The sequence below is a fragment of the Equus przewalskii genome, chromosome 8 (assembly GCF_037783145.1).
Source record: "Equus przewalskii isolate Varuska chromosome 8, EquPr2, whole genome shotgun sequence".
Classification (NCBI taxonomy): domain Eukaryota; kingdom Metazoa; phylum Chordata; class Mammalia; order Perissodactyla; family Equidae; genus Equus; species Equus przewalskii.
This window is the reverse complement of record NC_091838.1, coordinates 50,157,142-50,184,709: the sequence shown is the minus strand read 5'-3', so window position 1 is coordinate 50,184,709 and position 27,568 is coordinate 50,157,142. Positions and strand designations below refer to the sequence as shown.

General features: G+C 41.0%; 2 protein-coding genes across 3 annotated transcripts in view; one reads left to right on the top strand and one right to left on the bottom strand.

Annotated features, from left to right (window-relative positions):
* The window catches only part of SLC25A32 (solute carrier family 25 member 32), a 36,200-nt gene extending 10,596 nt beyond the window's left edge, over window positions 1–25,604 (top strand). Inside the window, exons 3-8 of one of the 2 annotated variants that reach the window (XM_008541114.2) lie at window positions 1,350–1,435; window positions 2,524–2,684; window positions 3,054–3,167; window positions 3,495–3,640; window positions 24,139–24,226; window positions 25,146–25,604. In XM_008541114.2, coding sequence (XP_008539336.2) covers window positions 1,350–1,435; window positions 2,524–2,684; window positions 3,054–3,167; window positions 3,495–3,640; window positions 24,139–24,226; window positions 25,146–25,295 — 745 coding nt within the window. In that variant the 3' untranslated portion in view covers window positions 25,296–25,604. Of the gene's footprint in view, window positions 1–1,349; window positions 1,436–2,523; window positions 2,685–3,053; window positions 3,168–3,494; window positions 3,641–4,598; window positions 9,189–24,138; window positions 24,227–25,145 lie in introns of those variants that run through there. The other variant, XM_008541120.2, reaches the window with a different exon arrangement.
* Window positions 16,446–25,750, bottom strand: CTHRC1 (collagen triple helix repeat containing 1). Its single transcript, XM_008541131.2, has 4 exons — window positions 25,598–25,750; window positions 21,504–21,725; window positions 20,775–20,991; window positions 16,446–16,977 (listed from the first exon to the last, which is right to left on the bottom strand). The coding sequence occupies exons 1-4, from the start codon at window positions 25,748–25,750 to the stop codon at window positions 16,835–16,837; spliced, it is 735 nt and encodes a 244-aa protein (XP_008539353.1). The 3' UTR covers window positions 16,446–16,834.
* Window positions 25,751–27,568: the final 1,818 nt, after the last annotated feature.

Here is a 27,568-nt window from a genome sequence, read left to right as displayed (position 1 = left end):
TGTCATATATTTTATTTTGTCATAAAGTATCCAAATCAATCTTAAAATGTTTTTTTTAATAGAAAGAATACTTTTTTTTTTTTTAAGATTTTATTTTTTCCTTTTTCTCCCCAAAGCCCCCTGGTACATAGTTGTATATTCTTCATTGTGGGTCCTGCTAGTTGTGGCATGTGGGACGCTGCTTCAGCGTGGTTTGATGAGCAGTGCCATGTCCGCGCCCAGGATTCGAACCAACGAAACACTGGGCCACCTGCAGCGGAGCACTTGAACTTAACCACTCGGCCACGGGGCCAGCCCCCTCAATCTTAAAATATTTAAGTGAAAGCAAAATAAAATTCAGCTTTAGTATTGCTTAAATATTTTTCTTATTTTCAGTTCTAAGACATACTTAGATGGATGAAACTATATGTATAAAACTTATTCTATTATGAATTTCAGAGTTGTATAGCTTCTCCAAAGAGTTTCTAAGGACAAAACCATGTGAATATAAGGTTTATGTGATGAGAATTTCTTAGAATAAAACAATATGCTTGTTTCATGATAGAATGGTATTGGTAAAGTTTGGAAGGATTTATTTAGCTGTCTTCTTCCAAGTAGAAAGTGGAAATTGAAGTTAGAATAGGCTGATTGGACTCCCCTGCTGAGAAACATTTAGTGGCTCTCTATTTTCTGCCAAATAAAGCCCAAATGTCATTCTGCCCTTTCAGTGTGGCTAAACTTTTGTCTTCCCATCCACCCGTTTTATATCTTTTGTTCGTACTCATCTGTTTCCCTATTGAAACTGTCCCTGTCTCTCCATACCAGCTCAGTGCCACTCCGTACACAAAGCCTTCAGTAATCTCAGTCATAGTTTCTGAATCTCTTAGGATGATGTCTGTATTGCCTTTTTATGATTACTTGTGTGCTGCTTACAGTCCTTGTCACTCTGCTAGGAAGGATCCATTGAGTGTTTTATCTATCAGAATTGCCACCCGTAGTCCCTGAACATAGCTGTGGAGCGCATATTTGTCAGGGGCCTTTTTTTTCCTTTTGTCTGCCCAATCACTACACCACCCTTCCCCCTCCCAGTTTTCCTGTCTGTCCTTTTCATTAATTGATGAATGTGTGATTAAAATATTTTACATATGTATTGCTAGCCATATACATTTAGGGGGAGGGGTGGTATAATCTTACAGTAAACCATTTCCAGCAAATCTGTTCTTGAAGAGGTCTCATTCTTTGGTTGCATTATGCATTGACTTTTACTGTTGGGGTGCTGTTGTTAAGTTACACACATTTCAAAACAGACTTTACTGCTTTATGACATCTATTCAAATATTTATCAAACTGCTCATGTTTAATTCTTTTAGTTACAATGCCATCAAATCTTATAAGACAGAAGGAAGAGCTGACCGTTTAGAAGCAACAGAATACCTCGTCTCAGCTGCTGAAGCTGGTAAGGCAGTGTGTGAAACATAAAGCGTCAACTTCCAACTTGATTTTCACTTTTGTTTTTTATTTTATTTGCCGCTTTTCCTTTGAACACCAGAGTTTAAATATGCTCATCTAACTATGCTAATCAGTTATCGTGTGAAATTTCTTAGAAAGCAGGTATTCTTATTGATTATTCTGTATCAATCTGAACAATTTTATTTGTCACAAAGGGAAGTAAAATTTAGAAAAGTTATGAATCCCTAATAGTTTAAGAGGATTCAGTATAGTGTTTCTTCAGTTAAAGTATAATTTCAGTTTTCAAATTAGACAATTTAGTAGCCTTGTTTAATTGCCTCGTGTTTGTATAATATTCATGTATGTATAATATTCAGAAGGGGAAAACAAATTATAGCTCATACTTTGATACCTTGTTTACTGAATACCCAGCCCCTAGCAGAGACCTGAATCACAACAAGACTTAATAAATATTCATTGAATAAAGGACTATGTAGGAAATTCAACAAATGAGAAACTTAACCAGAAGAATTTGTTTTACAAAATTGTCACTTTTAAGAATGTAAAATGTGTATTACATTACGTAGTTCTTTAATTTTTGAGGTATAGTAGCTACTTTGAACAGATTTGAGGAAGATCGTGGTAAAGTTGGGGTGGATGTATGTGGGCACATGCACAGATTATTGAAGTGCTGAATTCCTGGTCCTTTTCCCTAATCTTCAGCCCTCTGGGTTATACTCTGTCCTGCTCCTCAGTATCTGTACCTCCTTCTCAGAGTTTGCTCTCAGGACTTGCATCTGTTCTCTACACTGTTCAGGAGCCAGGACATCTTTGCTATTCTCACCCCTCAAAGGGAAAGTGTTTCACATTTCTATCTCCCTTTTAATTGGCCTCTCAGTAATCACATGAGGAACTTTTTATAACTACCAAAAACTATGTCTACCCTTTTACTGTGCCTGAGAGCCCACATCTCACTGTTGTAGGTACAGCCCCTGGGCAACCCCGTTTCTTATGTGAATGGACTGTTCTTAATTTTATTGTCATAAATGAGAAAGTTTCCTGTGTGCTGAGTATTCTTATTTAATCTGATTTTAGGAGCCATGACCCTCTGCATTACAAACCCATTATGGGTAACAAAAACTCGCCTTATGTTACAGTATGATGGTGTTGTTAACTCCCCACAGCGACAATATAAAGGAATGTTTGATACACTTGTGAAAATATATAAATATGAAGGTGTGCGTGGATTATATAAGGTAATGAATTATTATCAATATATTTTGAATAACTGACCATTGTAATTTCCCTTGGCTTTATTGTTTGAGTTCTGAATGACTTGTAGTCAGTTCTAAAAAGAAGACAAACTTAGGCAAGAAACAATTTAATGAAAACTGGAAGCTAGTTTACAGTGTTGAAATTGTACTTAAAGCTCTTTATCCTCATTACCATAAGACATATCATCCTGAGACTGGTGGGTGTGAGAAGGACTGTCTAAAACTTTGTCAAATAACCATTTCGCTGAGTCACACATGAAGGTCACCCATTCTTTACTCCTCTCCCGGGAAGCTGTGGTCCCTTGGGAACTTGCTTAGTTTAGCTTTTTTTTTTAAATCGTTCCCTTTTAGGGATTTGTTCCTGGGCTGTTTGGAACATCACATGGTGCCCTTCAATTTATGGCATATGAATTGTTGAAGTTGAAATACAACCAGCATATCAATAGATTGCCAGAAGCCCAATTGGTAAGATGATTCTTGGAAAAAAGGTACCATTTACTTTTATGGCCATTTAATAGATGGAAATTTTGTCACATTTACTTTGGTAGTATTGCTGTGATAATGAGTACTGAGTGTACCACTAATTTAATTTATAGTTAAATATTTTATAGGCTAATCACACACAGATGTTAAAAATAGTACCCCTTAATTGCACAGAGCTTGTGTTGAGGGAAAACAGAATTTTTCACTTACAGATCCATTTAAGTGTTTGTTTTCCTATATAATTTTTGCTTTTCTATTTTTAAAGAAATCTTGTCTGAAGAAAAACATTGTTTTGTGTTGTCATTTTAGAGCACAGTAGAATATATATCTGTTGCAGCACTATCCAAAATATTTGCTGTAGCAGCAACGTACCCATATCAAGTTGTGAGAGCTCGTCTTCAGGATCAGCATATGTTTTACGAGGGTGTATTGGATGTAATCACAAAGACATGGAGGTGAGAGCGTTTGGTATATAAAAGTGGCTCTTAGGAGGTACCTTGCAAATTTTAAACTGTCCAGTTGACATTAGTTTTATAGAAAAGGCTGTTGTGCTATGGTGAAAACACAGCTGGTGGGCCTTGCTTTCCCATTTCCTACATATAGGACCATGGACTTAATCTCTCTGAGGCTTAATTTTTCATTTGTAAAATCAGAATGTCTAGGCTGACAAAGGTTGTTATAAAAATCAAATGAGATCTGTGAAAGTGGTTTAACAAATTAATAAAACGAAATGTAGGTGTTAGAAAATATTTGAATGGCATTGAATATGGGAAGTCATAAAAAACCTAGTTTAATACAGTTAAGAATGCCCCACACCTGCTACAGGCACCATAACTTTTGCAAATATTTGTCTCCATGTATGGAAGAGATGGTTGTTCTTCAGTATGGAAGTAAACTGTTATAGGTAGACATCCTCATATTTCTTTCTAATTCTAAAAGTCCGGAGTAGAATATTTAGAACGTTTTAATTTAGTTCAATTCAGTAAATATTTATTGAGAACCTAAGTGACAAGCTTCAATGCTATATTCCTATTCTAGGCATTAAGGAAATAGTTTTATTTTTATGTATGCTGTATTTGGTGTTGTCCAGCATTTATATAAGCTATGAGATTTTTAATGCCTCCTAGATCAGTTAATACTCCTGCATGTTCATACATTTAAAGGCATTTGAAAGATGGTTATCATTAAAGCACTTTTCAGTTTTGGGGTGTCCCTGCCCTTCCTTCCTGAGTCCACAAAAGGATTATAAGACCCCACAAATGGCTCATAAACTACCTTACTTCAGGACATTGAAAACATGGACTTTAAATCATAGGTTTGACTGCTGGCTCTGTGCCCTATGTCAGTTAAACTTTTGTATGTTCGGGCTAGTTATGCAGGAAATTAAGTGTATTTCTATTTGTCCCTCTAAAGGAAAGAAGGCATCGGTGGATTTTACAAAGGAATTGCCCCCAATTTGATTAGAGTGACTCCAGCCTGCTGTATTACCTTTGTGGTATATGAAAATGTCTCACATTTTTTAGTTGACCTTAGAGAAAAGAAAAAGTAAGCTAAAAGAAGATAATTCCAGTACATCTGCCCAAGGCAGCAACATGCTTCTTTGTGTTTGATATGTAAAATTCAGAAGAACACTGCACAGCAACATGGCTCATAATCGAAATTGGTCTGTAATGATTAGAAGTTAAAGAACTGCTAAGTCTTCGCAATGTTTTTCTGCTTTTTGCCTTCCCCATATGTATGGGACTTGGCTACCTCTGCCTGAAATGGCTGCCATCAACACAACGGTAAAACTGACATCAAGTGGAGAGTATCACAGATTTCTCCATTTCATTATTCTAGTAGAAGCTGATTTGCAGCATTTGCTAAGTGGATTAGATGAATGTGCTGCTTTTTTTGAACTTACTTGCCTGAATTGGCTTTAAGATCGACCTCTGTGCAATAGCAAGAAAATGGCTTCTTAAAAGAATGTCATTGCTGTTTCAAGAGTAAATTAAATTTTAAGGATTTGCTGGAAAAGGTGTTGCCCAAATCCAGACCATTTTAGAGAACTGGGAAATATGGGTGAGAAAAAGATCCACTATAAATGTGCTTTAGTTTTAATTCAGTTGGAATGCACTAAGTAGAGAAATTTGAGATGTACTTCCCTTAATTTGAGAAATATCTGACATCTGTTGTCATTCCATCACTAATTTTATTTCCAGAGGCTCTGCCGTAATTTAAAATGTAATCCTGGATCCAGTTATTATTTCTTTTGGTATACGTACTTATGTCAGCCCTCATTTAGCATGTTTGGCTATAAATCACTTATTGGAGTTGCTAATACATCACCTTATGCAGATACTGGAATGATTAGGATGTGTTTGTTGGCAAACTATATGGAAATGAGAAACTTTAACTTCCTACTTCAGTTCTCAAATATATAGGTCCAAATCCCAAATAAATGATTAATTTACATTGGTTGCTTATATTCAGGCTTAAATATAAATTACATTAAGGGCCTTTATTCCTTCTACTTTTATGAGTCATTGTAAATATCTGTGAGTATAAAGACCTACCCCAAAAGGATATTAATATTTTTCTGTATCATAAACATCTATGAATGCTGGTGCATTACATCTATTTGTTGTAAATAAAACATTGTAGTTTTCAAAGCCATATTTAAATGGTTCTTTGAAAATAGGTCTATTTTTTATATTTTGAAAATGGCATTGTTTTAAAAATAAAGATGAAGTAAGTACCTAGTTGTATTTACTATAATCTCTTACTACATATATATATATATATAAAATCTCTCTTACTATAATCTCTTGCACAGGAATGCTTTATAAATTAAATGTGATGTATTTTTTCATACTTCTGGATTGTACTATAATTCATATGAAATCCTGATATTACTCGCTATGTGCAGAGAGAAGCTGCAGTTATTTGGAGTTTTAGAGGTAGTGCCATTATTTGAATGCCTTCTCTGTGCCCCCCAATTAATAAAACATAATTCCTGTACTCTAAGAGCATACAAGCTTGCAGAATAACTACATGTTCTACATGTAAGCATGCAATACGTACAGTTCTAGATTAAGAACATGCAGGAAGATTTTTACAAAGCACTGTAAGAGTTCTGAGAAAAGAGAACTTGTTCTCATTGAACAACAAATAGTTACTGAGCTTCTGCTCTGTGCCAGGGATGTTACCAACCATTGAGGATATATAGCAGAAAATAAGCCAGACAACACATCTGCCCTCAGGGAATTTTCATTTTAGTGTGAGTGACAGAAAACATACAAATGCATATGCATAATGTAATTTCAGGTATTAAATGCTAGAAATAAAACTAAAGCAGAGTTGGGAATAGTGTTGTTCTGTTAAGTAGGATAGTCGGGGTCAGGAAAGGTCTCACTGAGGGGTAATATTCCAAACATCTTGACATAAGTGAGGAAGAAGCCGCAGTGAGAGAGGAAACACATTCTAGGCAGAGAGAATACAAAATACAAAGACCCTGAGATAGGAATTGACTTGGCTGGAGGGGATGAGTGGCCATTACAGGTTGGTGGGAAAGAGTGCAGGTTAGGGAGCCAGACTGTCTGGCCTCATGTTTCAGCTTTCACATTTTCTGTTTGACCTCAGGCAAATCACTTGACCTCTCTCTGTTATGTTTCCTCCTCTGTAAAATGGTGTCTTAGGTCAGTTCCTTCGTAGCAACGCCTGAGATGGGGATTCTTGGGCAAGTGATTTATTGAGGGAGTGCTCTTAGGAGAACTCTGTAATGGAGTAAGGAAACAGGATATGGCAGGGGAGGAAGAGTTTCAGAAGCTCAGCCTCGGCCTGATCCTGCAGGGCGCTCAGCAGTGTGGATTGGACCCCAGAGGTTGTCCTGCCCAGAGCTGAGGGGCTGGGCTATTATGTTCCTGCATCAGTCATTGACTACCTGCTTAGGAGGAGGAGGGGGTGAAGGGGAGGCTAGGTGCCTCGCCTCAGCCAAAAGCAATCCTTCAAATCAGGTGGAGGTGTGAGCTGTTAGTAGCCAACATCTGCAGCAGCTGGGCCATGGGTGCACCAGCCTTATGAAAGGCATCTGGGTGGGTGGGTCATCGACAGCATCTACACAAATGAGGACATCAAAAGTATGCAGCTGATAGGATTATTGATAGGGTTAAATAGATTAATCCAAGTAAAGTACTTAGCACAGTCCCTGGGCCAATAATCTTGGACTGGGGCTAGATCTTAAAGAGCATGGTAAGGGGTTTAGACGGGATGAGCCCTCATTCTAGTGGTTGTATGGAGCAACGAGATAGGAAAGAAGCAGGGACGCTAGTTAGTAGGCAGATTTCTAGCCAAGAGCTGGTGGTAGCCTGAACCCGCTTGATGGAGTTTGGAAGTAGTTTATAGCTTGAGGGGGAACTAGAGCAGGGTTCATGGACGGGAAAACATTTAAGCTGGGCCTTGAAGGAAGAGATTTGAAAGGGAACCACAGAAAAAAGCACAGGTAACATGTCTTGAGCAGTGAGTCGTCAATCAGTGTGGTAATGAAAGAAGGAAGAAGAGAAAGCTGAAAGGTTAAGACCAGAAAATGGGAATTCTCAGAGCCTTACTAAATGTGTCTAGGTTTTATTTGATGGAGAAATGAGAGTCATTAATAGAATGGAGAGACACTACATCTTAGGGGTAACAGGAAGACCAATCAGATAAGAGGAGCAAACTCAAAAAGAAGGGGTTATCAACCATGTAAATTTTTTAGTAGGATGAAGATTAATACCACTGATAACTTTAAGTAGATTCAAGTTATAGAGGCTGAAGACAGACTGTAAGCTAAGCAGGTGGGACAAACTGCAAGTATTTATTTCACTATAGGCTCGCTCTTGGATTTCAGGAGATGAAGGAAAGTTAAAGAACTTTAGCTTGAAGAAAGTCCTGAGAGTCTAGGAAGGAGTGGAAGTGGGGGAGGTTGGCAAAGGGAAACCAGAACATTATTTTAGGGAGACCGCTTGAAGATTAAGATACAGGCCAAAGAAAAAAAGCTGGCTGGAGCTTGGCTCCAGAGAAGGAACATATGGAAGAATATGATCCAAGATAATGATGGGTGCCATGCCTTGTGAAAAGAAGGCAGTTATGTTTCAATATATGCTTTTGTAGTCTGGCAATTTTAGCAAGTCATGTTGTCTTTTAAACACCACACTAAAAAAGGATATCAACTAAAAAAGTATATTTGAGTTCATGAGTCATCAGAGGGAGATTTTCTTTTGAATGTGGACACTTTACTGAATGTAAGATCCTCCAGATCAAGTACGTAATAGCCCTTTTGTAGCAAGGTTTCTTTAGTGATTATAAAATTATGTATAAAATACTGTGAAATGATTTATTTAACCTTTATGTCTGTTTTCTAAAAAAGTGTTAGGTAACATGCAGAAAATAGGTGAAGTTTTGGGTTAGTTAAGATCTCAAATTTCTTTCTGAGTAAATAGGAATAGACTCTGGAGGTAGCTGTAGTGAATATCTGGTATTGGCTGCCCGGCATCTGTTTCTCTTCCTTCTTGGAGCAATAGCCTGAATTTCTTTTCACAACCTACCCCTCCCTCCATTCTCACTTTTGTGATTGAAATGGAATGGGCCTCACCTGCCCCACTGGAGGGCCTTGATTAGCAGAGCCAATCTGAACGTTGTCATCTCTCTTCATAATGAATGGTTTGGAATTGGAACAATTACCTAAGTTGGTCCAATCAGAGTGTTTCTTAAAGATACTTTTTCTGAGTGTACTGACAGATTCTCTCATTGCTGTTTCATGAATGAAGAGTCATGTAATTCTCAGAGCTCCTCAAAGCCAGTTTAGGGTCATGTATTGAGGGAAGTGAGTTTGTCCAAAATGAAGTCAACACGAAGGAAATGATGACAAAAAATTGAAAGAAACTAGGTCCTAAATCGTATGAGATTCTGAATCAGTTCTCACACCTAGCAACATGTACCTCTGTAGTTTTCAATTGAGTGAACCAATAAATTTCCTTTATTTTTTAAGCCATTCTCAGTTGGGTTTTTTGTATTACTTCCTGCAACTGAAAGCTTCCTAGACACAGAATCTGTGGTAGAGATCCTAAAGTCTATATGTCACTTTCCCATCAACTGTCATGATGTTCGTGAACTCTTGTTTCTATGGAAATTGATATCACCTTTATGAAAAGTGAGCACTTTGGGACCCTTACATGTGTATACGTTCTTTAAAATGTTTTTAGTTGTACAGAAAAACATTGTTATTTAATGTTTATAAAAATTATATTATTAAACGATGAAAAGCATGAAAGAAGAAGATTGACCAGTAAACTTAGAAAAAATAAGTAAAATCTGCTTATGGTAGAAGGCCCACTGTACAAAACTAGTGTTACCGAACCAGGTTCATTTTTGCCTGCCACCCAGAAAACCAAACACCAAGACGACAAGCTTGCAGCAGTGAGAGGGTTTAATCACAAGGCAGCCATGTGAGGAAGCGAGAGCATGAGTCTCAAATTCGCTTCCTCGAAAATAGGGACTCAGGGATATTTATGGATAGAGGGGGCAAGGTGGTCTGAAGTGTGGAGGTAGGCGAGTGGAGGTGAGGAGAGGTGAGGTCACTGACGATCTGCGCAAGCGCAGTCAGACGTCGTGCCTCTTCGTAGGACTCATCTTCACAAAGTGGCAGTGTGAGCATGATCTGAGGGTGAAGTTTTTAGCCTCTTGACATCAAAAGGTCGCCTATTGGACATATGCGTGGGCCTGATTGATGAGTCGGTGGTCTCAATCAGCCTAAAGTGGACAAGGAGTTCTAATTCCTGAAAAACAGCTCACACACCCATTCCCATGGTGCCCCAGGCTCAGGGAGATGTTATCTATAGGAGCCTAGTGGGAGTCAGATAGCATATTGCCTAAGCAGCACAGTTAACGATGGGTGGGTAAACAGCTAAAAGCTAGAATCAGTAATTGCAAAAAGGAAAAAAACTTTAGTGCCTAGATACTTGATCATCAATGGCTGTTTGCCGGTTTCACTAGGATGATTTGAAAGTTGTCCCTAGTGTATTTTTTTACATCAAATATTACAGGATTGTGCGTTTATATTAAATTTCAGTATATATTAATTATGACATTAGGTTTATTCTACTCAAGACTAGAAAGTGATAAAACCAATTAACACTCAACATGTCAAAAGGCAACAAGCTGCTTTTGTTAATTCGCATTAACCTCTTTCCCACTTAGGTTCTAAACTGACTCAGAAATAGACAAGAGGTACGTGGAGCACGAAATATGATCTTTATTAATGATAAGTCTGAAATCAGAGAATTGATTATCTGTGTAAAAGTGGGCTTCCTTATACCAAGCCCCAGAATCATTCAGACATACCCATCCAGCCACAGACAACACTGGACCACGAATATTTTACAGCCTGCCCTTGTCAAACTTGTGGCAAGGAAGAATGGGGCAGAATGCATGCTCTCTGTGAGCACCTTATTCCCAAAGAGATGAGAGAGAAAGTACTACTCAGGCTCACTTCTAGTCCCAAACTCATCAATCAAGTAATCACACCTCTATCAATCTAGGTCCAACCAGGAGACAGAACATAGTAAATTTAGCCAGGAGAAGCTTAAAGAATTGTTAAGCTAGGGTAGAGTAATATAAATATGTTGAGAACTCTAAACCGTACCCTGAGGGAGAGTATCCAAGGAAGGACAAGCTTGGAAGACCTTCACCTTGTGGGAGAGGGGGCAGTTGCAGAACACTAGGTGGTGAGAAAGTGCTGGTTTGCCTGGGCCAGAGCTGATTTAGAATCGTAATAAACAGGAGACGATCCTCTGGGACACAGGTAAGCCAAGGCTGGTGAACAGGTTGCAAAGGGAGTTAAGACATTTCTGCAGGTGCAAAGCCAGGAGCAGACCTTGTCCACATTGGAAAGGCCTCAGGAACAACCCTGTAGGGGGAGGGCAACCTGAGATAGGTGGGTGGGCATGCTGAGGAGTCTGGTGCACTGCTACAAGCATGAGGCCAGGAGCATGTGGTGTCCCTCTCGAGACTACAGTAAGGTGATCTCAGGTCTCCTGGGCTGGGGCTGTGAGGTCGTTGAGGGACTGTGCGTTCTGGGAGTGCAAGTGGAGCAAAGCACCACCAGATGTCCACATACACGCACAAACACACACACCACTGGCAGATCGTGCAGCAGGAGCAAGAAAAAGCAAATTTAAGTACACCAAAACCAGGACGAGAAATTTCATTCCTCCTGCAATGTCTCTCCAGTGTCCTCTATTTAATATGCTCATTCTAAAGGAGAAAAGCTTAGAGTCCAGTGCATTATCACAGAGCAGGTACTGAAGGATGAATTTGGAGTTGAGAAGCAATAAATTGATAAGCGGCTCAGTCCTCGGCAGCTTTGACTACTATTTCCATATGCACCCTTCTACAACATTTGAATTCCTGCATAACAAGAAAGCAATTAAGTCTGTATTTTAGCCTAGCAAGATGTAGCTATCCTTCTGGTAAGTGAAGTTCTTGCCCTTCTCCCAAATGAGAAGACGCAAAGCCCCAACAGTCATTTAATCCATTCCTGGCTATGTTAATTACTCCTCAAATTCAGTCATGGTCCCACTGAATATTTTGTTAACTAAAGACTACATTGTAGGGGCCAGCCTTGGTGGCACAGCAGTTAAGTGCGCACATTCCGCTTCAGTGGCCCGAGGTTTGCTGGTTTGGATCTCAGGTGTGGACATGGCACCGCTTGGCAAGCCATGCTGTGGCAGGCATCCCACATATAAAGTAGAGGAAGATGGGCTCGGATGTTAGCTCAGGGCCAGTCTTCCTCAGCAAAAAGAGGAGGATTAGCAGCAAATGTTAGTTCATGGCTAATCTTCCTCAAAAAAAAAAAAAGACTACATTGTAAAGTTGACCTCTGCCAACTTTTATATAAAATAAAAATGGGAAGGGGAGGAAAGAAGAAAATGGTTAGCAGGGGCCGGCTCCGTGGCCGAGTGGTTAAGTTCGCGTGCTCTGCTGCAGCGGCCCAGGGTTTGGATCCTGGGCGCGGACGTGGCACCACTCGTCAGGCCACGTTGAGGCGGTGTCCCACATCCCACAACTAAAAGGACATGCAACTAAGATATACAACTGTGTACGGGGGCTGGGGAGGGGGAGGTTGGGGAGATAAAGCAGAAAAAAAAAAAAAGATTGGCAATAGTTGTTAGCCCAGGTGCCAATCTTTAAAAAAAAAAAAAAGGGTTAGCATATATAAGTAAACACATGCACGTAACAAAGAGAAAATACACAAGGCTACCACAGTCGTGCTTTCCATAATTCATCACAATTATAGTTGATGTCTATAGCTTCCACCTTCACCTACCCGTTCCATATTTTCTTTGCCCTACAGCCAGAACCCACAGCTCTGGGTTCTTTACCTGGTAGAATAATCTAAACCTTTTGTTTTGTTTTTTTTTTTTGCTTTTTCTCCCCAAATTCCCCCAGTACATAGTTGTATATTCTATTTGTGGGTCTTTCTAGTTGTGGGGATGTGGGATGCTGCCTCAACATGGCCTGATGAGCGGTGCCATGTCTGTGCCCAGGATCCGAACCAGTGAAACCCTGGGCTGCCAAAGCACAGCACGAGAACTTAACCACTCAGCCACGGGGCTGGCCCCCAAACCTTTCTTGTGGAAGTGTTTGAATCCTCCATCATCCTGCCTTTTTCTGCTTCCTGTAGTTTCCCATTAGCCTTTACTGTTGGTGTCAAAGTACTAAGAACCTCAGAAAATCTCCTGGGTTCCAGACATAGTCCTCCTAGCTTCCACTGCAGCAGCAACCAATTTCCCTTGGTATTTGGGATCAATCACTACAGCCAATGGATTAACTTCCTGTTTTTCACCTATTGGTTCAGCGGTATAAGGAGTGCAAAATGGCAAGATGGCAGTCTGTGGTAGGCAGAATTCTAAGATGGAACTCATGATGCCCGCCCCCTGGGGTATACACCCTGTAGGATTTCCCTTTGAGCATTGTTGGGACCTATAAATATAGTTAGATATCACCTTCATGATTACATTATATGGCAAAAGGAATTTTGCAAGTGTAATTAGGGTCCCTAATCAGTTAACTATAATCCAGAGGGAGATTATCCTGGGTGGGTCCAACCTACCTAATCAGGCAAGTCTTTTAAAAGCAGGAGAGTTCTCTTGCTTGTCTGGAAGGAAAACAGCCATGTTGTGAAAGGAGGGACGATGTGGCAAGGACCTGAGAGCAACCTCTAGGACCTGAGAGCAGTCCTCAGCTGACAGCGAGAAAAGAGGGCCTTTAATCACACAGCTGCAAGGAATTGAATTCTGCTAACAACTACGTGAGGTGGGAAGAGAATCCTGAGCTTCAGATGAGATCACAGCCCCAGCCAACAGTTTGACTTCAGCCTGGTGACACCCTGAGCAGAGGATTCAGTTAAACTGTCCCTAGACCCTGGACTCACAGAAACCATGAGATGAATAAATTTGTGTTGTTTTAAGCCACTAGATTTGTGGTAATTTGATATGCAGCCAATAGAAAAGTAATACACAGTCTCATCTTCCAATTCAGTGGAACCATTGTCATGTCCCCTGGTGGAAGCATTCCCCTCTTGGCTACTAAGATCTCCAAATCAGCAAAGTTGCCAGGACAGAAAACAAAAAGTCTACAAGTGGGTTATTAGGTTTAATAGTGAGAGAAGCAGCTCCCACTTCTACTGCTTGTATTCTGGCTATAGGAGAGCTAACACCATGTGATGCTTTCTGATCCAAAGCATATACTGCACTCTGTAAGACAGAACCTCATTCTTTCAGGATATTGTCTACCAACTGGTACCATAATGAGTCCTAAATAAGCCATGTCACCTTTCATTGAGGCCAGCCATTTCCAGGTGATGGGGTGTGTGGTAAGACCACTTAATACCATGGAGTGAACTCCATTGCTGTACTTTGCTGTGAAGTGAAGTTTCTTGATCAGAAGCAATGCCGTGTAGAATGCCATGATGGTGGATAAGCATTCTGTGAGTCCACAGATGGTAGTGCTGACAGAAGCATTACAGGCAGGGAAAGCAAATCTGTGTTTACAATATATGTCTATTTCCGTGAGAACGAATCTCTGCTCCTCCTTGATAAAAGAGGTCTAATGTGGCTGGCTTGTCCCACCAGGGAATGGTGCCGTATTAGGGACTCAGTGTTGGTCTGTACTCAACAGTAGCGCTAGCCAGGCCACCCTTAGTGAGGGAAATTCTGTGTTATTGAATCCATACGTAACCTCCATCCTTGCCACTGTGGCCTCTTTGTTAATGGGTCCATTGATCTAACACTGGAGTGGCTGGGGAAAGAAGCTGAGTGACATTCACAGTGTGGTATTTTGTCCACCTCCTTACTAAGAGCCTCCTCTGCAGTGGATGCCCTTTGGTAGGCATTCACATGGGATACAAATATCTTCACAGTCTGTGCCAATTCAAAGAGGTCTTAACTAATGTTCTTGTCCTCACCCAAAATGTCCTTAATCCCAGTCCCCATTTGTCAAAATTTTTACCCATCTTGGTTAACTTCTACCTATCTTCAACATCATTTCACCCAGACCTCCTCTCATCCACTTTTCCTTTCCAGATTATTTTGAAGCAAATTCCAGATATCATATCACTTTATCTTAAATATTCCAGTATGTCTAAAAGATAAGCACTATTTTAAAATAACCATAATACATTGTCACACCTAAAAAATGTATATTTAATATCAAATATCCAATGTTCAAATATCCTCAACTATCTCAAGCATCCAAATAAAGTCTAAACATTGAAAGGGGGGTTGATATGATATTAAATCTTTTAATCTGTATGTTTTTTCTCTCTTCCTCTTTTCTTGCAATTTATTTGCTAAAGAAACTAAATTGTCTTTTGAATTTCCCATGGTCTGGATTTACTGATTATAACTCTTTCTTGTAAGAAATTAACATGTTCTTCTATCCCCTGTATTTCCTTAAATTTAATGGTTATATCTGGAGGCTACATCAGATCCAAGTATGATTGTTTCTTGGCAAAACTACTTCTTGGGTGATGTTACGTATTTTCATTAGGAGGCACATAGTCTTGTCTGCTTTTTGGAATGTTAACAGCCACTGATGATCACCACTAGATCATTTAATTCATGAGGGGTTGTAAAGGGTGATATCCTAATTCCATCTTTCTTCATTTGTTATCTATACTAATATAGGATATTACTATAAAATACAGACACACGCATACACTTACACTCTTCTATAAAGAGAAATTTCCATTCATCAACCATTTGGTTACCCAGAAATACAGTTCATACAGAGAAAGCAGAATAAATGCTTGGTTTTTTCTATTTACCAGTTTTCAAAGTAACAAGTTGGTTTGCTGGCTTCCTCTAGGTTGACCAACGAAATTTATTTTAATATCATTATGAACTCATGTATTTAAATATATTGGATGTGTTTCAAACCATTCCGGTTATTATCTTTATCGATGCTTAAATCACATCATCTTTGCCAGTGGGAACCGATTCAAGTTGATTATTGGATCCTTCTGAATTGTCTTTCATAGTTGCCTTCTTTTCCAGTGTGCCTAGACGTTGCAGGCTCATATCGTACACGTCCTGCCCCAGAACTGAAGTCACCCATTTCTCCAAGGAGCCTTAGTTCCTTTTAGTAGGAAATGTTATGCAGAGATCATAATCCAGGCATCACTAAGTAGGTCATTGTTTCTAGAACTTTTCAGTTAACAGAGCTAGAAGATTTTGTTGTTATTGTTTCATAGCTTTATTTAAGATAAAGTACTTTATGAGTTCATGCTGATAACTTCCAATTCAAGCCCAGGATTTACTCTATCGGTCTTATATCTGTACATCCGTCGTCATGAATTCTTTCTGATCACTTCAGCCAGAAATATAGATCTTCCTTTGAATTACACCACCCCTTCAATAATTTTATGGCAATCAACATATTAATCTTTGAGTTATTGATATTTTTGTATATATCTTATCCTCCCTACCAAATGCAATTTGGTAGGCCAGAGTCCACATCTTTTTACTCTGTTAAAAGATAAAATTCCTAAAGTGCTAGTGTATTTCCTGACACATAAATACTCCTTTCTCTTTGTATCCCTCAAAATATGGAACAGTACTATACATGTACTAAAATTTAATATGATTGTTAAATGGATAAATACAAAATTAGGTTTATACTCAACTTTTCAGATATAAAGTATCAGAAACTCTAATTTTAGCGGCAATTAGCTTAAAGATATTAAAGTTATTTGAAATAAGTTTTATTTCACAGATATAAAACAATTCGGAACATTTACAACTTGTACAAGACTGGTAGCTTTTATATTTTAAAAGGTGCTATACTAAGAGAATAGGAAAAAAAATTAAAGATCACAATGACATTCCAAATTATAGGTTCAGGGAATGGGAATATGAAGAAAGTATTCTAATCAACTACAAAATCCTGCAACCATTTTGATTGAAGAAAAATGAATAATACTGGATTTAAAAACAGTGTGGAATCACACTTTGGTCTGTAAACACGTTAGCCTTGTTTTTCTTTCAGATGTATACATAAAAATTATATAAAATGTCACTAAAATGAACCATTCAAAGATATAATAAAAAAGAGGTAGAGAATGAAAATTAAAGAATTTATTTTGGTAGTTCTTCGATAATGATTCGGGACACTGAATTCCATCCAGTAGAGGCGTCTCCTTTTGGGTAGTCGGAACAAGTACCAACCCAGATAGCAATATCCACTAATCCGGCACCAATTCCTTCACAAAGTCCTTCCACTGCAAAACAAAGATGAAAGTTGCATCTCTCTTTAGACAAAGAGCAAAAACCTGTAGCTAGATTTTATTACTTTAGCAAGCTAGATTATAAATCTACTTAATGTACAGTGATTTAAAAATCCTAATACTTGATAAGGGTTTCATAAAGACAAGTTCTCTTTTTCTGAGTTAGTATCTAAATATTTTTAAAAGATGTACAGACAGTCCCCAACTTACGATGGTTCGACTTACAATTTTTTGACTTTACAAGGGTGGGAAAGCCATACGCATTCAGTAGAAAGTGTACTTCGAATTTTGATCTTTCCTTTGGCTAGCGATATGCTGTAGGATGCTCTCTCATGATGCCGGTCAGGAGCTGTAAGCTGCAGCTCCCAATCAGCCATGCAATCAGGAGGATAAACAACAGATACACTGTACCCATACAGTCATTCTGTTTTTCACTTTCAGTACAGTATTCAATAAATTACATGAGATATTCAATACTTTATTATAAAACAGGTTTTGTGTTAGATGACTTTGCCCAACTGTAGGCTAATGTAAGTGTTCTGAGCACATTTAAGGTAGGCTAGGCTAAGCTATGATGTTCGGTAGACTAGGTGGGTTAAATGCATTTTTGACTTAGGATATTTTCAATTTACAATGGGTTTATTGGGATGCAACCCCATTGTAAGCCAACGAAGATCTGTATACATATCCTTTCTATGATATAAGCTTAACAAGCAGTTTTCTCATGGGTTTCAACCAAAAAACCAGAATTCACTTAGGTACAGAGATAACCTAAAACAAAAAAGCAGTTTATTTGACTAAATAAAGGAAGCCTACGCTTTTAGAAGCGAAGATTTGGATTAATATGCAAGTTTTTTTTAAAGAAAGCCCTTTCCAATACTTACCTGTACATTAAATGGTATTCAAGTAGAAGAAAGGAGTTTTATAATATTAAAAGAAATTCTAGCACAATCATTATGCCAGTCCGTCAGTCTGGGAATCCCATTTTACATAGAATTTCTTTACAGCGAAAAAACAAACAAACTAAATCCTGCTTTTCCTCTGTGTTCTTATACTTTATAAATATATACCCTTTTTCAGGTCCTCTGGACTTTCACATGCTAATATACAACTTGCATTCCATCTTACCAAGGTTCTTTTCTTACATTAAAAAAAAATTCCCTCGGGGCTGGCCCCATGGCCAAGTGGTTAAGTTCCAGCGCTCCGCTGCAGGCGGCCCAGTGTTTCGTTGGTTCGAATCCTGGGCGTGGACATGGCACTGCTCATCAGACCACGCTGAGGCAGCGTCCCACATGCCACAACTAGAAGGACCCACAACGAAGAACATACAACTATGTAGTGGAGGGCTTAGGGGAGAAAAAGGAAAAAAATAAAATCTTTAAAAAAACCAAAAAGGAATTCCCTCAGTGGTCATTTTAACAGACAAAAAGATATGGCCCCTGTGATATGTAGAAGGGGGAAAGGCACCACAGCTTGGCAGATTCTTTAAGAAGATGAGTACTGACATACAAGTCGTGTAGGGATGACATCATGGGACTGGTCAGGTTTCCTATTTGGTTGAGGTTAGCGCACTCCAGCTGAGCGGGGGGATGGAGGCCTGAAGCGGTCTGCTTCCATTAGCTGTGGCATCAGTGAATCTAAGGCAAGTCCCTCAGAATTCAGGGACCTGGCTCTGGGTTCAGGCCCCTTTCAAAGTTGGGAGAACTAAGCAGCATGTCCATAATCCCATTTAATCTACTATTCTCAGTACCATCCCAGGTGAGAATGCCCAGAAATACTCGTGGTTTCTAAGGTCTTGACGTCCATGGCCTAGAAACTTGTTCACTTCACCCCACACGCCATCAGACAAGCTTGGGTCTAGCGTCAGCCTCACACAGGGAGAGTCAAATGGTCACTTCATGGACTTTAACAGATGAAATAATGTCTTTTGAATGAATGAACACTTTTGCTGCAATGAAGTAGTAGTGCAGCTTAGGAAGCACCTAAAATATGTTGGATTAGGGGTTCCCAAGCTGTTTTCCTCCTCGACCCACGTAACAAGAGGACATTCAGGTATTTGTCAAACTCCCACAGGCATATCCAAGGCTTTACGTCATCCTCTGATGTGCCAACTGTAAGTGCATCCCCCTTCCTTTCCCTTGAGAAAGAGGAGCAGTGTGCAAGGGAAAGTGAGTTTATTATGGAGGTAACCTTCAATTCATCTTAATACAAAAACTGTTATGAATAACAAAAGACTTCTGCATTCTACCCAACTGTTAAGTTTCCAAACCATGGTTAGGAAATGGTCTGTCGAATACTTATAAAGCACATGCACATACAGATCAAAGTTCCTGGGCCTCGGGGCTTCCATTAGAGCAAGGTATTAACACACACACCAAAAAGATAATATAATAGAAAGTAAGTTGCTTATATTGACTAGTATCTAAACATATATCACTTCTTATCAAATTTTATATTTTATATCTAGATTTTTCTTATTTTAGAGACTGCTTCTCGGATGGAAAGCACGTCTTCCTTTCCAGCACATGTATCCAAGGACTTGTGAAAAGGCTTTTTCGTTTGATCAAAGAAAGGGCTGGGGAGAGAAGAGGGCAGGGCTCTGGTTTCCGCTCTCCTGAACACAGATTCCACTGTCCTGGGCGAGACGCTTATTTCCCTGGGCCTCTCTATGTGCAAAGACGGGGTTAAAATATCTTCTTTCCATCTTGAGGAAATTGTGGGGATTTGAGGAAGAAAGGGGGAAAGGATGTCTTGATTTCTTACAGATAAATGTGCTGTATTAGTTTTCAGGTTCAGGATCTAACATGGAGCCTCAAAGAATGCTGAAACATAATTTCCTCTGGTTAACAGTGGGGGAGCTCTTCTCTTCCCTCTGCCATTTTTAAGTACAAGATTAGTGAGAAATCCCTTCAAGAATTCAGGGAAATTAAGCCAGTGATGTATAAACTTGTGTTTCTCCCAGCATGTGCTGTCATGTGTCACCCCCACAGCAACTCAAGAAACCAAAATGGCTGGCAGCCAAATATCGATAGTGGTGTCTGTGGGTTATGACACTCATAGGTGGTTTTTTCCCCTTCTACTTTTTGGTATCTTCTAAACTTTCTTCAATGAACCTTAAAACAGAACAAAACAAACTAATACTTTTTTTCTTACAGCTTAAGTGACCACTGATTTAATTGTCTTTTCTTTCATACTAAGGTAGAAACAGAGAATGCAGGAACAGTAGAGAAATTTTCTCTTTTATAAATTCGGCAGACTATATCTACCCTTTTAAAGGACAAGGCAGAGAAATCAGTCTCCTTATCAGTCTAAGCTGGTGGTTCTCAACGTTGGCTGCACATTAGAATAACGGAGAGAGATTTTGGAAGTCTCATTGCCTAGGCTGCACCGAGACCCATTAAGTCAGACTTCCTGAAGGGGTGGTACCCAGACATGGGGATTTTTTTCAGTTCCTGAGGTGAGCCCAATGTGTAGCCTAGGTTGAAAACCACTGCTCTATGACATTATTGGCTGTTTTACCATTTCATCTAACTCAGATTTTCAACCTTGGGGATCTTTTAAAAAATGCAAATGCTGGAGTCTTACCCCCTGAAATTCCAATTCAGTTGGTCAGAGATGGGACCCAGACATCCACATTTTTAAAAAAGATTCATTGGAAATTCTGAAGTGCAACCAGGATGGAGAATTATGCACAGAAAACTTGCTATGACCCGACATGATAGTGGACTCAAAACTAATCTTTGGTCTCTAAAGATGTGAGGCACATTCTGCAATGCAACTATTCTACGTACCAGAAGAAGTGCGATGAATATTAATTGTTGAATTCAGTTCTGGGCTTCCTTGGTCCAAATAAATTATAGCTTCAATGGGAAGAGGTCCTGAACATTCAGCTCCATTGAACGTGAAATACCAACGCTGACAGCATGCGTTTCTGCATTTTAACCGAAGCGAGCCACTGAACAAAACTCTCAGAGCACTGTTCGAACGCATCTTTGTAAATGTACACTCCTATCACAACACAGAAATAGAGTTGAATTAGCATTTTCAGTTTTAATTAAAAGGATGCTTTCAAGTTGTATTGTGAATTTTATTTAACTATCCTTTTCCCCCAAACTGCATTTAAAAAGCTTAACTTTTACAGAGGGAGGAAGATTCTCTGCAAGATAGATAAGAGACCCTAATATTAGGGACACTAAGAAAATCAAATTATGGCATTCTTAGAATTATTCACCCCATTGAAAGTATCTTTCAGTCTTACCAAAAACAGCCAGTTTTCAGTATTTTAGACCAAGTCAATCTATATATTTACTTTTTTCTCCATTCCAAAAATATTTCCTGAGCCCTGTGTGCTGGATGTACAGATACAGCAGTAAACAAAACAGAATCCCTGCCCCAGGAAGCTCACATCCTAGACTAGCACTGTCCATATATATTTACTCTTGACCTGTTTCTTTTTGAGCAACAGCAAACAGTATTGGGAGTAAAGCATACAACTTTAAAATAATTCAGAGTTTACTCACCGCAATTTTCCCAAGATCTATGCCATAATTCAGCGAACTCCACGAACACTGCTTGTAGTTAGGTGTCCACGACTCCTCGAAGGTTTCCCTCAGGCATTCCCCCTTTTCTCCTTTGAATCCATCCCGACCTGGGATCCCAGGGGTACCAGGAATGCCATTGGCCCCAGGGCTCCCATCTCGCCCTGGCACCCCTGCAGGCCCTTGTAAGCACATTCCATTATACTACAGCAGAAAGAGGAAAGGGGGAAAAACTCTCTCACCACTTAAGATTCAAAGACTCAATCTGATTAGAATTGCATTTATTTACCAATTGCCCATGTTCTGGATAAGTTATTACAGAGAACTGATTATAAAGTTACTTCTAAAATATTGAGATTTCTTTCCTATTCTTTTTATTGCACAGACATTACACACACACATACACGCAAATCAAAGAAGAAGACAAAATGTTTTCATTTGCCTGCTTTTTTCTACTGCTCATTAAAAGCATATGCAAATTTTAAATAGCTTTATTCCAAGGTGGACATAATTTGATAGCTGCTTTCTTCTTCTAACCCTCTATGTCGTAAAAGGACTTGAATTTCAGAATTATAGTTTTACAGTTTTATGCAAACATTGCACTATTTTGGGATACTTGGGTTATTTCTATTTTTTCTAGCAATTTTATTGAAATGAAAATCTTCATCCATATAGCTTTTTTCTTCTTGAATTATTTCCCTAAGATAAATTCCTAGAGATAAATTATAAAATAACCTTAACAGTAGATAATTACCTTACACTGGCAGTATCTCTAAGCTGATATGCACATCTCCTGATGCTTCTCGTGTTTTTATGCGGAGGAAGTGTCACTGGGGCAGAGCTTCTGGCCTCCAGCCTCACTCCTCCTCCCCAAGGAGAAGGAGGAAATGACCTGGATGCAGGTGACCACTGGTCTTCAATGGGTGGTAGTAATCTATCGAACCCCTTAAGTGCTAGGATTCTCTCTGTTTTTCTTGGGGGGGGGGGGGCGGCAGTGGTATTATGTAGAAGTTGAGAGCATGGATTCTAGAGACAGATTTTCTGGAGTTTAATCTTGGCTCCCCCACTTATTAGCTAGCTGAGATATGGCAAGTTACTCAACATTTCAGTGCCTATTTCCTTATCTGTAAAATGAAGAAAATAAATATTCTTACCTTGTAGGGTTTGTGTGAGATAATATATAAAGTGTGCCTAAAACAGTGCCTGATACACAGTAAGCACTGCATATGTCAGCCATAGTTATTCTTATTATTCCCCCAAAGACCATGTGAGGTGGTGACGCTGGGCAAGTATGTCCACTCCCTTGGGTGAACCATACCAGGCACTAGGCCCGGGGAACAGAACATTAGCAAACCTGCCAGCTGACACACAGAAGCCATGCACATCACTGTGGTTGGATCAGTGGCAGAGGTGATGTTTTGATCTCCATCTGTCTAATCCCTGTGTCTATCCCTGAATTGGTCCCTGAATAGGACCCTCCAAACTCCAAACCCAATCCCCTTAAGTTTTTACTTTAGCACTCCCCTATTTGTGTAAATTGTTTAAGACTATCATTCTATATAGATATACTATCCAGTAAGAACCAAAACACAAGGTTCCTTTCATATAAAAAGGACTTCAGAGCTTATCTTTTCATTTCTTTATCTGGGAATAGATGTGGTCATATTATAAAGTCCAGTAATGACACTACCTAGGAGGATCCCCATGTATCTAATGTGTGCCAATCAATTTGCTTCTCACATCACCAATTTGATTTTTGTTTTGATAAATGATTTTTGTGACTTTGACTACCGCCATTTTCCTGATATAAGAAAAAAAAAAGACACTGCTATTTATATACTGCCAGAGAAATGGTAATAAAAGTATTTAACAAAATTGCAAAAGTATTCAAAGACATGCTAAAGTATAAAATATTGTAAAACAGTTTGGTTTATTTTAGACTTACTTTCCATTTTAGTAATCTCATTCACTTTCACTAGCAGATATATGCACTGTTTGGCCACAGACTGAAAGGGGGAAGGGAGAAACAATAGGACTTCTGCTATTCGTTGAGTTTTTTCCCTATTTCTTCCCTCAGGACAAGATGCTACACAGTTTTATTTTCCTATATATCACTAGTTCTCAACCATGGACAATTTTGTCCCCCAAGGGACACTTGGCAAATGTCTGGAGACATTTTTGCTTGTCACAACTTCAGAGGGGGGATTGCTATTGACAGGCAGTGAGTAGAGGCCAGGGATGCTGCCAAACATCCTACAACGCACAGGACACAACAAAGAATTACCTAGCCCAAAACGTCATTAATGCCATGGTTGAGAATCTTTATTCAGCTTTTTACCTAAAAACTGCATTTCAGAGACCACATAATTTTATTGAATTTGGTTCCACAGGTATTACGTCTGTCTTCTTTCACTTTAAAATGCTAACAGCATGCTCAGTACTAGGTAGGGGTTTGATAAATGTCTGTGGAATGAACGCCTGTTTCTCTCACTGGCCACCAGGGGGCAGAGCTTGCTGGAAGCTTGAAAGGAACGCTTTGAAAGATCCTGTACAAAGAAGTTGCTTTATAGAATCTGTTGAAACCTTTTTAACGACTATGTGGACTTTTTTCCTCCAGCAAAACCGAAGCCAATCTACAGGATGCACCTGAGCCTGGCTGCACAAAAAGCTTTTCCAAGTTAGGCTGGCGTTGTGGGAAATTGCAGGTACTGTAAATCCTTGGAGGGAAAGAAAAAAATTGCTAGCTTTAGGGGAGAAGGGGTATTTTGTGTATCATAATTACAAATTCATAAAACAGAAATTGCACTGAACCACATTCATTTGGTACAGTTTTTAACAATTTAGACACAAACTAGAAATGTAGCCCTGAACACACAGTCTGCTTTGTGGAGCAAAATTACATAGCCCATCACCAAAAAGTGCAGTGTGAAAAGGCAGGAATTTTTTTCCAGAGGTTTTGAATCTGGTGTAGAACTAGCTGCCAGGGAGCTTGGTTTATTAGCCCAGTTTACAATGGCAGCTTAACAAATTCAAAACAGTTTTTAATCAAAAAATGCCCCCCTCTCTTCCATCCCACAATGCCAGTAAACCATATTTGTCTGCAAATAAGATTGGCTTAAGGATTGAAGTGTATTATGTGCCAAGAAACATGGTAGTTGTAGATCGCTCTTGCCACAGGGCAGTGACCGCTCTGCCCTCCCCTGGGGCTGTTGACTTTGGAGGGAAAGAGCTGCAAGCAAACAAACCTCCCCACAGATGAGGCCCTCAGAAAGCACCTGGGCTATTGATTTGGCTCTCCCAGAAGTGGGCTTCTCCCTTAGCTCAACTGTGATGCTCCTACCTGGTGGCCACAGGCTGAAGACCCAGGGTGTCTGGAAGGACTGACTGCCCAACTGTCTAAAAAGAACAGTGAGATAGGTCCTCTGACGGTTGGTACCCGGCCCCTTCATTTTCCACTTCCGGCCTTAAACCCGCTAAACCATTCCTGGCCCAGCTGTGGTCGTCCAACAAAGTAAATTGCAGCCCATACTCCCTAGAAAGATGACCCAACATGACTCACAGTCTTCAAGTTACAAACAGTTGGACGGATGCTTTGTGAGGGTTGTTATTCTCTCTTGCTTGCAGACGTGGCCACCAGCCCCAACAAAGGACACGTTGCAGGGCCTGGGCCCAGGCCCACCCAGGGGATCAGCGAGTCCAGGGTCTCCCAGGCAACTCCCAGGCCCACGTCCTGATCTGCCCAAGCTGCTCATTCTACTCTCATTGTCGCCCTAATCCTCTCCATCCTCCCAGGGTGGGGCGCAGGGGCCAGAAATTATCGGGTGACTCCCTATCATTTGGGGCGTCCCACCCGACCCACGTCGCATCTCTGCTCCACGATGGCCCTCTCATTTTGGTCTCCCCTGCGAGTTCCAGGACTCCACCACACACATAGCCCAGGTCCTTCCTTACACGTAGACTCAAAGCGGGACACCCAGGCGCAGGCAAGACACATACACCCAGCTGCACAGGCCGTCCCCACCCCCAACAGCTGGACCTACGCCCTCCCGCGGCTCTGTCCCCTCCACCGGACTCACCAGGTCCACCACCTCCCTCTGCCGGAGCAGCGCCTTTTGCTTCCCCTTGGGGGTCTCGGAGGCGCTCGACGGCGTCCGCAGCTGCAGCAGCAGGAGCAGCAGCAGACCGAGGAGCCGCTGCGAGCAGGCGGCGGCGGGGCCCTGGGGGCGCATGGCGCGCGGCGGCCCCGGGGCGCGCGGAGCAGGACAAGGAGGAGGAGACCCGGCAGCCGGGACGCGCTCAGAGTCTGGCCCCGCCGCGCTCGGAGGCCGCCGCAGGCTGCATCAATGCGCCTTTCACCCGCGCACCTCCCTCGCTCCCCCTCTCCCTCCCGCCCCCTGGACACCCGCAGTTTCCATCCGGTAATAGGCCGGACCCCCCACCCCGAGCCCGACCAGGGGCGGGCCGAGAGCCTGGCCCGCCCCCTCCTGCCGCCTCCGCTCAGCCCGCCCGGACCCCCGCCGGGGCCGTGCAGAAGCCGCCTGCAGAGTCGGACCCGGTGGCCGCGGTCGGGGAGCTGCAGGTGGAGGCTTAAGGATGACAGTGGAGCCAGCACCGCCTAAATGATCATTGTAGAGACACGTGCCTTCACCTGGGTCCAGGAACTGCCTTCGACCCCGGCACCTTATCAACCTTGTCAAACCCTGGCACTGTCGGCAAGCTCTTTTTTGGAAGGTGACTTTTAGGGGCGGGAGGCAGGCAAGGAACCATAGGTATCATCAGGTTTTCCTGGGACCCCATGACCCAAAGAATTAAGAATCCATGTTTCATGATAAATAACACTTACTAAGCTCCAGGAACCAGGGAAAGTCTTTTACACACACCCTCTGTTCCCTGGCAATCCTGTGGGGGCTGGTACCGCCTCGGCTTGGCCGGTTCACAGATGAAGAAACAGGCCGAGGGAGGTGAAGCAACATTCAGTGGTAGACGTTCATTTTTGAGTAATCATTCTCCACCTCTGGTTGATACTATCTTTTTCTAACCCCCTCTGTCCTCCTTTCATCAGTCCTCCTTTGTCCATTCTGGAAGAAAGCATCCTCAGGGACCCAGGCCACCCACCAGGTAGGGTGAGGTTGGAGCAGGAGCTTCTCTACACACCACTGGCTGGAATCAGGCAGGACAAAAGTCTTGCCACACCTGTAACAACATGGAAGTTGCTGACAGAATGGCAATGCTGCTGAGGTCAAGTCCAACTCAGCAGGGTTCTTTTTAGAGACCCAGCCAGCGGCCCGACAGACGAATGTTAAAAAAAAAGGAACAGTCTCGCAGCGAGGCAGGTCAGGGCAGTTCTAGGAACGCTCACTCCTGGGTCAGTGCCTAATTACAGGTAAATTTTGTCCCTGTTTGTCATACAAAGCAAAAATACAAGTGAGTTCTAAAGCCAGGACTGGCCACATAATATGTGGGGCCCAATGCAAAATAAAAATGCGGGGTCCTTTGTTAAAAAGTTATTAAGAATTTCAAAACAGTGTCAATAGAGCAACACACCAAGCATGGGACCCTTTTAAGTGCAGCCACGTAGTCGCTCACACATGAAACCAGCCCTGTGTGAAGCTGAATAAGGTCCCAGCCTATGCCCATATGTCACCAAACCACTGTGGTGGCAGCAGTCTACAGGCTAGAGAGGAGAGGATGGCACCTCCAGAGCCTGTCTCCTATCCAATCACAATTCCTGCTGCCCTTGGCCCTGCTGTCACCCAGTGACTTCAGATGGTCCTTCTCTGTGTAAAGTTGGGGTCCAGACTGGGGTTTCAGCAAAGAGCTGATCCTGTATCCATGCGTTTTTAAACTACACATCCACATAATTAATCAAATTACACTGTATGATAAGCCAGATATCATTATCTATGTTTCAAAGGTAACCTGTAATAATGTATAAATGCTTTACAGCACACAAAGGGCTTTCACATATCCTGTCTCCAAGGTCCTAAAATTATCGCAAAAGTACCCCCACACTGAGTTTGGTTAACTGCACTGTCTCTATGCTTCTG

What these genes read in the sequence shown, in the direction of transcription:
- CTHRC1 (XM_008541131.2), bottom strand. Translation starts at nt 25,750, where the DNA reads ATGCGCCCCCAGGGCCCCGCCGCCGCCTGCTCGCAGCGGCTCCTCGGT. An exon ending in AGAGGGAGGTGGTGGACCTG is followed by an intron (nt 21,726 to 25,597) that starts GTGAGTCCGGTG and finishes TTTCTGCTGTAG; the next exon opens with TATAATGGAATGTGCTTACA. An exon ending in TATTCATCGCACTTCTTCTG is followed by an intron (nt 16,978 to 20,774) that starts GTACGTAGAATA and finishes TTTGTTTTGCAG; the next exon opens with TGGAAGGACTTTGTGAAGGA.